Source organism: Tamandua tetradactyla, chromosome 18, assembly GCF_023851605.1.
Source record: "Tamandua tetradactyla isolate mTamTet1 chromosome 18, mTamTet1.pri, whole genome shotgun sequence".
NCBI classification, from domain to species: Eukaryota; Metazoa; Chordata; class Mammalia; order Pilosa; family Myrmecophagidae; genus Tamandua; species Tamandua tetradactyla.
Genome location: NC_135344.1, coordinates 36398200 through 36412469, shown reverse-complemented (window position 1 = coordinate 36412469; position 14270 = coordinate 36398200). Strand labels below are relative to the sequence as shown.

Sequence of the window (14270 nt, the reverse complement as noted above, 5' to 3'; positions counted from 1 at the left end):
AATTGTTTCTTGTATTTCAGAAGCTAGATTATTTCCCAAAATAATTCTGAACTTACTATCGGTCATAAAATATTTGGGATAGCACTCTGCCGAATGGAATATATATACCATGATAAGTGATTGTTAATGTGCATAAAAGCCAAAGATGAACATATTCCCTAATAGAACAGCTGGAGAAACCACCTCCTAGTGACTCAAAAGGCAGCCGTCTAAAAATTTCCAGAGATGTAAAAGCAAACTTTTCCTCTTTGTCACTTAAGAGTAAGAAACCATACAAATGATTTGGATCCAGACCACTAAAAAAAAAAAAAGAAAAAACTTAGGCTTTTAGGATACTGCACATTTATTTTTTTAGAAATACACTATTTTGAGGTTCATTTAAAATTAATATTTCTTAAAAAGATTTCATTAATCATTTTATTGATGTTCTCTGTTTCCTTATTTCCACATTAAGAGTAGCGAAAACAATGCAATGCCATGCACAAAGTAAGCACCTGGTAATTGCTGCTCACTAATAAGTTATATTTTATCAAAGTTTACAGACTTTTAAGCTAATGTGGTTTTATAAACCAAAGATTTAGGAATTCTCTAATCATGCTTTAGAAACAGGAATGAAAAAAGGTTGGCCAGGAACACCACTTTGAAGTATTCAACAGTTATAACAATAAAAAATTTCAGATCTGAAAAGTCTAATAATAAACTTTAAAGTCAGTTCCCATGACCTACCTATTCGAATAAATTCTTTCTGTTTATTTTAAACACATTTTTAAAAAAACACATATCAGGTATAGTTCATTAAGAAAAGCCCATTTCTACTCAATTTCATGAATTTTTATATTCTGGCATTCAATGTCATCCCAAATACAACCATCACAGAGAGTCTCAAACTAGTTAGTTATTCAAATCAGAGACTATTAGGAGGGATGATATTTAAAAACTAGTATGAATAAATTACAACTCAAAAAATAAGTTATGTTTCCTTATAATTCCTAAATATACTATAAAAATACCTTCCAAGTAATATAAGTGGTAGGATCAACTGTTCATGAAAGAAATCAATGAAATAATTTCCAAAGTATTTTTTAATTGTTGACATAATTTTTATTTTCCATGGCTGTCACCAACTGTATGATGCAGGAGTTTGAGCCAAGACTTGACAAAGGAAATCACAATAAACTTTGCCAATGGCTTCCCCGTAAATGTGATAATCGTTAGGTGATATATCTCAAGAATTCCTCTTCACATTAATATATTAGATCGGTGAATCCTCTCTCTCCGCTTCTGCCAAACAGTAATTCAAAATTTGTATAGCTCTTATAATACCTTCTGAGAATTTTTATATCTTCAATATCTCTATTACTGACTAAAGCACAAAAATAGTTTATTAGAATGTCATGTAATTGGCTTAATTTTATTTTGTTTCAAACAGTATTTTTCATTTTATCATAGTTTTTGCTGTTTTTGTTTTATACATTCAATCACTTTCAATGTTTACAGAATCATTCAATCCATTTTAATAACTGAAATTTTTTTGAAAAGCTAAAGAAAATGTTGGTATCTGTTGGAATACTGTGTACTAAAGCCAAATCACTCAAAAATTGCTCAATTTCTAAACGTTTATTCCCATTTCATATTTTCAATTAAAATAAATACACAAGAATGATATAATTTTCAAATTTTTTTTTCCCAGCTCTACGACAAGAAGTTGCCCATTGAGGTCCAAAAACTCTTCTTACTTTCATTATTTCAATTCCCAACTCTACAGATATTCTCTTTATTTCTCTTTGGTGATTATTTCATATGTGACAGGTGATACAAATTCTATTGAGAAAAAATTTAAGAGATTTACTTGATCTTTATCTTCTCACACCTTATCCAGGGTATCAAAATGAATACGGTGACTTATACAATGCCATAATAAAATACCTAGAAATTTTTCTATAATTTGGTTGATACTCCAGATTCTCTCCCTAGCATTCATTACACAGGGACTGTCAATAAAAAATCCAGTGAGGGTTTTTTTTTTTAATGGGCAGGCACAGATATTGAACCTGGGTCTCCAGTAGCAATGAGGTTTTAATATAAATTTTTTTTCAATGAAACCATACATTTTTTTTGCTTGGGCAGGCACCAGGAATCAAACCCAGATGCAATGAAACCTTTTTTAACTCAAGCACTAACACTGAAGTTTGATAGAGTATTTCATGGCATTTCTTCTAATAAAAAGCTAACATCAATTTTGAATTTTACATTTCAAATAGATTGTCAAAAGTCTCATATATAAAACAGATGAAATTTCACCAAGGGATTAAAATTTTATTGCCTTGTTTTATAAGTTAAACATAATGTTATTTTCACTATTTCACCGTGTTCTGTCACATTTATATATTTTATACTCTTCTAAATATTTCATGCTAGAAAGTACTCAATTATTTTTAACTTTTTAGTTAAAACTTTTTAGCAAGTAGTTTACAAATTCTGATGGCATGATCTAAGAGGGCTTTTCTTTTTTTTTGGCATGAGCAGGCTCTGGGAATTGAACCCAGGTTTCCGGCATGTCAGGTGAGAATTCTGCCACTGAACCACTACTGCACCACCCCTAAGTAGATTTTTAAAAATTTGGTCTAACACTGCAAAAATTTTTATTTTAAATGCTTTATGTTATGTAAAACTGACTGATCTTTTTCCTTACTTATGACAACATATTTTCTTTATTTGAACCATTATCTTTATCAGACCATGATGGCTACATGATTAAATATGTAATGTTTAGCACTTTCAAATCTTCATAATACAACTTTTGAGCACCATTCACACCTGACAATATGGCACTAGCAATAATAAGGCAGACATATTTTTCTTGAAATAATCAAGCTTTTTCCATTCCATAAATACAAATTATTTATTTTATTTTGTATTCATTGTTGCACAGTATCAGAAGCTGTTCCAAGCTGCGGTTCATTATTAATAGCGTGTCTTCTCTGTTCTCCTGCAGATTTAGAAGATTCATGTTTATGATGTTTAAAAGGAATGTCAATAAATGTATTAAAACTTTGTCAACTCTCCATTCTTGGTGTTCAATTTTAACACTTTATTATAAGTTCTTAAAGATATAAATGCAAAGCGAGTTTCACCAATTACATAAAAATTATGCATGGAAAACCAAAATAATTACTAATCACAAAAGAATACATTAATAATAAAAGCAAAGTAAAAACTGAACTATTTGGATGTTGTAACTGCAACACAATTTATAGGTGATGATAAATTGGTAATTCTCCTAAAGCACAGAGACCTACTTAAAGAATATGTAACACTGCTGTGTAGCCCAACAGGCCCAACCAGCAGATGGTGCTGTGAATGGCCTTCGGAAGTTGCTACTGACAGGCGGTCCTATCTCAAGAGTCCTTAATGACATGTTATGACAATTTGCTTGAACCACTGAGTTTACATTAAAATTGTTATTATTACTTAAATGTTAAGCCCTGCTCTAGAAAAATAGCTAATAGATTCTATTCTATTCAGATTACCAATAGGTAAAAAAGCTTTTCTACATTTTGATAACCCATACCACCTTACTGCTTATATAGGCTAAATTTTAGCCCTAGATATTAGTCTTATTTCCTCCATACCAGCTTGAAATGCATTTTACCAAATATCAATTCAGATGTATTTTGCCACATTTTTAAAAATCTGCATATTTTTAAAAAGAATTAAACCTCATTTTATGCCCAAAACTTGAAATAATATAAATCCTCCCAAATTAAAAATTAATGCAGACTAACACAATCTGAAAACTAACAGGGTAAGTGATTTGTAAATCAAGTTATTGTTAAATAGCCAGGGTCACTTTAACTGTAAACAGATAAATATTCATTATCTCTTTTCAGGATTAGTTTTGAATTCATGGTTTTTAGAAAACAAATCTTTCTGGAATGACTGTTTGTAACATACTAAAATGACAACTGTACACTCTTAAACCTCACTTAAATCTAGCAAAGTTAAAGCAATATATGACAGTCAGGAATCAAGAATCTCTGAGTTTCAATCTTTGTCCAGGACCATTAAACCTCACCTTTACCTAGGTATCAAGCTTTGTATAGAAAAAAAAAAATTATAATTGGTGCTGGCAGAGTGTATATAGAACTTCTGAAAATACCAATTCCCAAACTACGTGTGGAATACATGCAAATACGTAAGAAGCAAAAGGTATTTAAAACATTTTTGATGTATTTTTAGTTAGTTCTTTTCCACTGCACTTTATTCAAATAATCTGAACAAATTTCAAGTGGCCAAATTACTCTGGGCTACATAAGACAACTATCAACTGTTTCAATAACATAAATTTTGCTCAGTAGAATAAATATTGTGCTTAAAACAAAATAAAGATGTCACTAGGAGAAGAAAGAAGAAACCGTGGGCTGAAACTAACTTCATAAATCTAGAAAAGAAAATGAGTAACAGGAGTAAGAAATTGTACTCCATTAAAAGGACCCTTGGGAAAGAAAGGAATCATGAATATAAAGAGGCATTGGTTTTAACTTTCTTGAATTTGACTGACAAAAATGTATGCAAAAGCAATGGCTGTGGTGAGAGAAAACAAGAGTGTGTGTGGAGGGGGGGGGTTAATTTATTATATGGTCTTGGTTGCACCAGTCTTAATGCAAAAGCAATATAAACCTCCTTGAAATTTAAACACTTTATTATAAGTTCTTAAATGTCCCTAAATTTTAACCACTGCTTTAAGGAAACAGTTGGTAGATCTATCCTTAAAGAAGGAAAAAAATCCACAGGGTAAAGTTGGTAAGCAAAATAGATCCTGCGATACACCAGTATATTCTGAAGTTCTGATATGCTACCAAAAAGCGCACCATAAGAAGACACTCTCCCTGACCCATGAAGTTTCTATGGCAAATAAACCACGAAAAATTATCTTAAATTCAAACCTTCCATACAGGGACAATAAATTCTATAAAATTTTCCTACTATCCCACTATATTTCCTATCATCAGGAATCCATAAATTGCTCTGTAGCAGAAACAATATTTGAAATGTGATGTATTATAATCTTTACACAAAGCCTTCAAATTTCCTTTGCACTTCGAATTAAAATTTTTAAACTATATTTGCTCCACAGATTAAGATTAAAAATAATAAAACTTGATAAAAACAAAACAAAACAAAAATTCTCCACATACCTGGCAAATCTGATGACATGCTTGATATTGGCGTGTGGTGGAATGGGACTGAGTAGTCTGTTAATGAAGGTGGAATAGCAGCAGGATCAACCGAAGTCACACTGGGCACTCTTACAGAAGATGGCTGATACATGAGAACCCTGTTTTAAATAGCATGGGAAATTACAAAGAATCTGGCTGTTAGTTCACAGGAGAGAAGGGAAGCGCTGCACTACTGGGTATTCTCAGTTGTATGTACACTAAGTTTCAACACAACTATATGGCAACTACTCACTACACAGTACTCCACTCTAATCTCCTCTTTCATAACAGTCTTCATTTTAACTTGAATGTATTTTGATCTCAACAGCAGCTGTGACATAACAGCAAGTTGGTATTAAAGCATAATGTTTTAATGTGGAGTGTTACAAAACATTTTCATCTAAGATTAGAAATATAATTTACATATGGTTTTATTAATGCAATATATGTGGATATTAGTAATTTGATCTACAAATAGACTTACAGTAGGGGACTCCTAAGATTTGAGCTAATCAGGGCACCTTTATGAGTGAAGCTTCTTATTAAAGCTCAAGCAGAATTTCTTTTAATTTTGAATTGTGGTGGTTATTAGCAATCTTATCTGGAAATCTCCTGAGCAAATTTAGGCTATCCTAAAGCCAGCTAATCTAAAGGTGATAGAAAACAACTAGAAATTAGGAAAAAAATGACCACTCAGAATTAAAGATATTATACCCAGAAATCAAACATTGGTCCTCTACTCTAAGAAGGTGTGTGACTTTCAAATTATCTATCTGTGTTACTGAAAATACAATTTAAAAACACCTAAGAAATAATTATTTCAAGAAGTAGTACAATAAAACATACATATATATATATAAATATATATTGTTTAATGTTTAGGCTTAGAGATGATTTTGCATTTTTCTTATTTAAGCCACATTTTCTCTGAGTCCTAGGTAAACAAACAGAAGTTCACAAGAAAAACTTCTTGAATGCACTAAGAAACTAAATAATGCATTCAAGCTATAGTTGATGGTGGCCATTTTCCCAACAAATAACAACATGCAAAGGGGGACAAAAAGCATCAAGGTTAGTATCCCAAAAGCACTGCCAGTCAATGAGAATGATTAACCACCTGTCACTGAGACACAAATTCCATAACCAGAAGGAGCATTATAAAGATGAAGAAAGTGAAACCAACAGAAGTTTAAGGATTCAGAACCATGATCACAAAGCTAGACTGGAATGATAATTCAGAACTTCTAGATGCCCTTTCTTTTGATTGAAACACTTTCTGTTACTGCTTAGATTATTAAATACTGGCAATAAGAATGACATATCTGCAGAGCATCTTTAATTCTCCAAATACTTAACAAATTATTTTATAACCTCAGTTTAAATATCAAACCACTTAAAAGACCACAACCTACTTAGATACTGCAGTCCTTGTGCATAGAGACATGAGGACCTTATCTAGCTGTCATTCTGAACTATTTCCCAAAAATACAGATGCCACTGGAAACATGGAAAAAAAGTCATCTAGAGATGGCAACTGTGTTAGTCTCGGAGAAGTGAATGACACAGATTAGAGTTCAGAAATTTTAGACTAAAAAAATCCATTTAGGAGGCATATAAAATATAATAAGCTTAATTAAGGCAATAGTATAAGCCCGGTATTTCAAAACACACTTTCCAAAGGTAGATGGACCAGAAGGAAGTCATCTTCCAGAGAGAATCAAGTGGTTTCCTGGCTTGGAATGCTACCTGAAGACCTAAATCACAAGGAGAAGATATGTTAGAAAAGGCAGATACTGGAAAGGGGCAAAAACTTGGGATAGGTTGGTTTTATTTAAAGCTCATCTTTTTTGGAGGTCTGAAAATGGGGTGGTTCTATATAGGTGAAAGTAGAAGGGCAGGGTTTCACTAAAAATGTTTTCAAATTACACAGGATCCTATCTCCAAAGTAAGAGTGGATATCAGAAATTGGGCTAGGAGACACAGGGAGAAAGAAGGAGAAAGAAAACGAGTACATGTTAATGCTAGGGAAGAAGCTAAAAAAGTGGCTCTAATTATTCTGGCTGCCTCATATATCATATCATAATGTCTTTTTTAATGTTAAGAGGCAAACTTTTTTTTTTTTTTGCATGGGCAGGTACTGGGAACCGAACCCAGGTCTCTGGCATGGTTGGCGAGAATTCTGTCATTGAGTCACCCTCATACCACCCAAGAGGCAAACTTTCAAAAACAACAACAAAAAATAAACGTGATTTAATTTATTTTTAAAGTTTCCTATTTATAAGTACATTTACTCTATCACTTCTTCAGTGCCATTAGTAGAAACTAAAAGAAAAATTTCTGGTTTATAAGAAAAAGACAATGCCTTCTTACCCACCCACAACTTCCTTTCATAGTTAATACTGCAGAGATTTTCTTTTGTCTTGATCGTGAATTGACTCTTTAACTTTGACCACGTTTATAGGAAACAACAACAACAAAACTCACTTTCCTCTTTCGGCCCCTTTTCTTAAATTTGTGGAGGAGTCAGGTCCATGTCCAATCACACTATCACCTTAACAATACCTAATCATTGCATTATGTTCTGTTCATCTAACAAACTGAAACTTTACTTTGAATGATTAAAAATAACTATTTCTCATTCCTCCAATACCAAAGTGTTGACAGACACAGCATGCAAAAATGCCAAAATCCAATGGGAATAGAAGTTATTAAATCAATGTCCATAACCTCAGCAAATATCTGAAAAACTAAACTACTTAGTGTTAGTTAATTACTATTACTGGAATGTTGCAAGCATTAACAAAAATTCAATTCTATAAAGAATGGCTAAAACAGTTGGTTGTTAGGATTATCAAATTCTATACTATTAGGAGATTTTTGTTTTTATCAGAATCTTCACAAAGATCACATTCAGATAGGTAAAAATGATTTTAAAGCCTATGCAAAAAATAGATGTATTTATAGGTATGGAATAACATTGGCTGTGGAGAAATGTAAATGGATATGTCTGGTGGAATTAGCAGTGTTCAAATATGATGCTTTAAGTTAATAAAAATAATTTTTTAAAAGCTTTTAAAACTTGTACTAGGATTGGGGCAAGCACACATAGAGGCATTATGTATATATTATGCATGTGTATACTATTTATTTTTAAATTTATAGCTAATACCCATAATAGAAGGACACAAAAGTAAATCTGGTGGAATGCTGCTAGATAGCAAATATTAGAATTCTAGATTGTGTACTCATCAGGGAATTGCATGCATTCATCATAGTTGGCCCATACTGAGGTACCTGGAAATGGGTTGACAGTTCTATAACTGGAATTTTTATTCATTACCTTGAAATTCATTGCGTGTTCCTACTTTGTGATCATACAAATTTAAAGGAGATCCAATTTTATCATCAATTCCTAATGGCTCTTAATCCAGAGACAAATATTTTCCCCAACTCTGTTTCCTGACTTTGAAAACCTCTTTATAAAGGACAAAGCAATCAATTACTCCAGGGGATGGGTTGGAGGCATAATATTTAAAATCATCTTTTAACATAGAAAAAGATCAGAGATTCTCTAAAAGTCTTAATGTACCAGTTTCTTCTTAATGACATAACACCTTACACAAGTATAATTAGTCAAGCATAACTGTTCTGGATAAAAACTATGTTTTTCAGAAAGAGGTCATTTATCCTATTATTACAAGTTTAACCAACTTGTATCACATGGAAATAATAAGAAATTTTCCTTCAAAGAGGTTACAGAAAGGCAGGTATTATATGATTGCAAATAAACACTAGAGTAGTTCGCAGGGAAGGAGCTAGAAGGACAGACATTAAAATGGTAACAGTGATGTTATCTCTTGGTAGTATGCTTTTTGCTTTCTTTTTGGTGCTTTGTAAAATACTGTTTATAAGAATCACTTTTAGTAAAACAATACAACTACTAAAAAAAAATAGCTGTTCATGGAATCCTGAATAGGGCATGAGATCCTGTTTGTGTGATGTGGTTAGTGTGATGCTGAGATATATCCCAGAGTAATTTGGGCAGAGAAATAAAAGTATTTGTAAAGTCCCTTTGGGGGACTGGGGAGGAAAGTGGAACTATTAAACATCCCCATCTGGGCAATTCCTGATATTCTTGCACGCAGTGGGGACAACCAATTAAACAGGCTGAGCCCTCAATCTTAGGGCTTGCCCCTATGAAACTTATGCCTGCAAAGGAGAAGCTAAGCCTACTTATAATTATGCCTAAGAGTCACCCCCAGAGAACCTCTTTTGTTGCTCAGATGTGGCCTTTCTCTCGCTAAGTTAACTCAAAACAAGTGAACTCACTGGCCTCCCCGCTACATGAGACATGACTCTCAGGGGTGTAAATCTCCCTGGCAACATAGAATAGGACTCCCAGGATGAATCAGAACCCAGCATCATGGGATTATAAGAAAGCCTTCTTGACCAAAAAGAAGGAGAAATGAAGCAAAATGAAGTTTCTGTGACTGAGAGATTTCAAACAGAGTCAAGAGATCATCCTGGAGGTTATTCTTATGCATTATATAGATATTTCTTTTGAGTTTATGATGTATTGGAATGGTTGGAGGGAAATACCTGAAACTACTGAGCTGTGTTCCAATAGCCTTCCTTCTTGAGGACGACCACATAACTATATAGCTTTTACAATGTGACCGTGTGATTATGAAAACCTCGTGCCTAATGCTCCTTTTATCCAGGGTATGGACAGATGAGTTAAAAAATGAAGAAAATAAATAAATAAATAATAGGGGGGATGAGGGGTAAAAGCAAAAATTCAGTGGGTTGAAATACTAGTGGTCAATGACAGGGAGGGTAAGAACTAAGGGATGCATGAGTCTTTTCTTTTTTCTTTCTGTTTCTTTATTTGGAATGATTCAGATGTTCTACAATGATCATGATGAATACATGCAACTATGTGATGATATTGTGAGTCACTGTATATCATGTATGGACTGTATGTGTGAAGATTTCTCAATAAAAATATTAAAAAATGTATCTGTTCAAACTTATGGACTGTAAATTAACCTTTTCTTGATTTCTCACTGTCTACTTTTTCTCATTTGCTTACTCTATCATTGATCTAGAATACACATGTTAAACTTACACAGCAGAAGAAAACCATAAAAATTCTGGTTGAGCCACCCAAGGGGATATGAAAATGATAATCAGAAACAAAATCACAAAAGCCTAAATTCTGAAAATCACAAAAACCTAAGATGTGAAAGGGATTAGAGAGGTAATATAACTAAAACATAAGTCTTCACTATTACAGTGACAGGTAGAATCCAGTCTATCTTCACAGAGAAAATATGATTTTAGCGCAAAACATCAACTTTCTTTAGTGTTGAAAAGCTCCAATAGAAAGTTTTTCCACTTCTCTTTCTTCCATTGGACCTAGATCTGTTGAATGTTATGACAAAGAATAAACTTAATCCTGGTAGTCAATGGCTCCCTTTTAAGAACTACAAAGTAGCTAGGTACATATTCTCTTCTCCTGGATTATCTTCATTCATCCGTATGACAGTCTCCACTGTTCACCACCTGGGCTTCCTCCTCTGGCTGCATTCACTCGTTAATGCCCATCTGGATGACCAGTGCTGGCCACAATGCTTAGTGAGAGGCATCTAGCCCAAAACGGAACAAAACTGGGATGATCTATATCTTGGACAGTATGCTTCTTTTAAAGCTGCCTAAGAACAAACTGACTTAACTGGTTACCACTTCAAATCATTAATATTAAAATAATATTAAATTTAAAATTAATATTTCCTAATATTAAAGTATTTCTAGGATAAACTCTATTTGGAGGTAGTAGATGTTGTTTTAATATATAATTAAATGATTTCCAAATATTGAATTGAGACTTTTCATTTATGTTTCTATATGGTCCTTTTTCAAAAGGGTTTTTCCATATGGGTGTTTCATCAATCTAATTTGGGTGTTAAGAGTTATGTTGACTTCATGGAATGAGCTGGGTAGTTACAATTAATAAGACATTTTAAAACCAAAACTTTCATGTGTTGCTGGTTTACTAACAAATTTCCACCTTACAATGTTAGTTACTGTTTTTCTCTTATTACCTAGATGGGGGGAGGGGGCGCCTTACTGTTTTTCTTTTTAGCCTAGATAGAGAGGCCTTACATTTATCTCTATGATTGTTAACTGCAGATGTGAACTATCCCTATTCCTCTGCATGCTGAGGTCATTTCAGATTTCATCACTCCTCTATTTGGCATCCCTCCAGTTTCATGTCCTTATCAACTATTTAAATATGTGGTAAAGGGACAGGCAGAGGTAGACCCCTTGCGGCATGCCACCAGAGATACCCTCCAAAACCACATTAATTCATGAGTCAGAATCACTATACACAATCCTTCAACCTGGCATGCATTCACCCAAGTATAGAACTGTGCAACCCATTCTTTCCAGCATATTCTGAAGGATATCATTAGAGAGTAAAATCTGGAAATATCACAACTAAGTATTCATTACTCTGATTCATACCACTCTAGTAAACATTTCAAAAACATATTTTCTTTTATATTTTACATTCTAGACATGCCAAACCAAATCATCTCAAAGAAATAATAAATAATCATGTCAGGAAAAAAGCCAAACACTTTTCTCATATTCTGTCCCACTAAAAAAATCCAATTCTGATTAAATGGGTAAAAAATTAAAAGAAAGATATGTTCTCCCTATTATGTATAAATTATATCTGGAAATATAAATTGTATCTCGAAATATAAGTATTCTAACAGTGAAGAAGACAGCTCAAAATGTTTGCTTTCTCCTAATTTTAAAGGTAACTATGAAAAAGAATGTTGCAAAACTGCAGTGAGAATATGATTCCATCTATATAAAATGTCTACAATAGGTAAATTTATAAACATGAAAAGAATATCAATGGTTGCCTAGATTTGGAAGTAGGGATTAACTACAAACAAACACAAGAGAAATCTGAGGTGCTGGGAATGTTCTACAACTAAACTGTGATGATGACTGTACCATGCCACAGATTTACTGAAATCACTGCAATTGCATACTTAAAACGGGTGAATTTTATGGTATGTAAATTATACCCCAATAAATCTGTTAGAAAAGTGCACTGAGAGTCCAAAGAGACAAGACTGTCACACCCATGTTTAAAGCAATATATTCATGAGATGTCAGGAGAATTCCCTGTAGGTTCCAAAATCTCTCTGTAAGAACCATCTAGTGAACTCAGACTTGTCATTCACTATATGCACAATACCTTCTATAGACCAAACAAAATATACAATGCCCAAAAAAAATATAAAAAATACCTTCTAGGATGTATTTACATCGATTTTTGCTGATATCGAGAGGCTGATAAAGGAAGGGAATCCATTTTTATTGAGAAGCTACCATGAGCTGACACTGAAGTTAAATTATTTCACTCTCATTGAGATGTGACAATAATCCTAAGATGTAGACATTATTAATTCCATTTTACAAAGCAGAAAAAGGAATCTCAAATAAATATTTCATCCATGATCACAGATCGAGTGGGCAGTGGTACCAGAACTGGAATTCATATTTGTCAAATTCCAAATTCCAAACTCCATTATACCAGGCTTCCTCATGGTTGTCTGAGATGCTAAATTTACTCCTTTAAGTTCAAAAATAAGACTAAAGGTGTCAAGTATGAAATAAATATTTAGACATGGAAAGAACTCAAATTTTCAATTCCCAAAGAATATATTCTTTATCAAAATTTGCTTCCTATAAACATGATTGCTTGAAAAAAAACTACTTTCAAATTAAAATAGTATTCTATGGCTGTAGAAATTCTCAAAGAGACTTTAAAAACTATCCCAAGAATAGTTAGCTGCAAGTGTAATGAACAATAGTGAACTATAAATTAACAAACCCTTTGGTTGGGCTGCTTTGTGTTTCTGACATAAAGATGCACTTTCTTTTGGCAGGAGGGTCTTCCTCTTCATCAGAAGAGCTTTCTATTGTTAGATCAATTACATCCACTTTCTTCTTGTTTGCCTCATTGGCTACAGTCACTGAGCATGGCTTACTGAGGACAGTAGAAGCTGCATGTAGGGAAACAAGAAAAAACATCAAAGATGTAATACAAACTAATTCTAGTTTGTCTAGCCACAAGAGCACATCTGTGGTGATACAGAGCCAGTGAAATCACATACTCAGTTCCATGGTCTAACATCAGCTCCTAAGTCCAGATGTCTGACAGTAAAATGACTGCTTCCCTAGGGACTCAGGCTGAGCTCTATTTTTGACCAAGGGTGAAAGTCTTCTTCAGACAGGATAGGATGCTGTAAGTTATCTCTCCATTAGCACTGATGGATTTGTATGGCTCCTACTGCTCAATCTGCCATCTTACAAACAGACGTCTAGAGCTGACGTCTAGAGCTTAAGAGGACTAACTGGTCTCTGCCCTAGGCAAAAGTATGTGGCACTGGTCTGAATTCTCAGACATGTGGTACAGTTAAGTCAGAATGAGATACTTCCATTCTATCAACACACTCATGCTCATGTCAAAGCATATATAGACTCTTCAGAATGTCATCAAATTTTTCAACTTGATGAGGTGAAAAAGCCAAACTTCTTACCTAAATTTTTCGGCCATTTAAAGCTTTTCTTATCAACTATCTACTGACTGCCTGGTTTGCTTTTCTGTCCATTATAATAGTCTCACACATCATATGTTAACTCATATTCAATTCATAATCCCTATAATCTATTCAGTAGAAAACGAAAGGTAGTTGACAATGGAAACGAAACAGTAACTAATCAACTAACTCATTCTCTGTTTTTCTTAAAGCTCAGGCAAACACTGCTTGCTCTTAAGTACCATAGGGGAATACTGATATTAATATAAATCCTTCTATATTTTCCTCTCTTCTCACACTAAAACTTATTATTCATTACGTTATTAGAACTTCAAATAATATTAGAACAAAACTCAAATGCAATGAGTATTTAATACAACAAAAGTTTACCTAAGGGTTTTTTTAAAACATTTTTTATTGTTAA

The 14270-nt window shown here is 33.2% G+C and overlaps 1 protein-coding gene across 11 annotated transcripts in view; it reads right to left on the bottom strand.

Annotated features, from left to right (window-relative positions):
* Positions 1-14270, bottom strand: part of PIAS2 (protein inhibitor of activated STAT 2) — a 189476-nt gene that overhangs the window by 46813 nt on the left and 128393 nt on the right. For 9 of the 11 annotated variants that reach the window (XM_077135545.1, XM_077135542.1, XM_077135540.1 and 6 more), the window contains 2 exons: positions 13138-13309; positions 5199-5338 (listed from right to left, as the gene is read on the bottom strand). In XM_077135545.1, the coding sequence (XP_076991660.1) occupies positions 5199-5338; positions 13138-13309 (312 nt within the window). Of the gene's footprint in view, positions 1-3; positions 2990-5198; positions 5339-6890; positions 6974-13137; positions 13310-14270 lie in introns of those variants that run through there. The other 2 variants (XM_077135548.1, XM_077135550.1) reach the window with 2 other exon arrangements.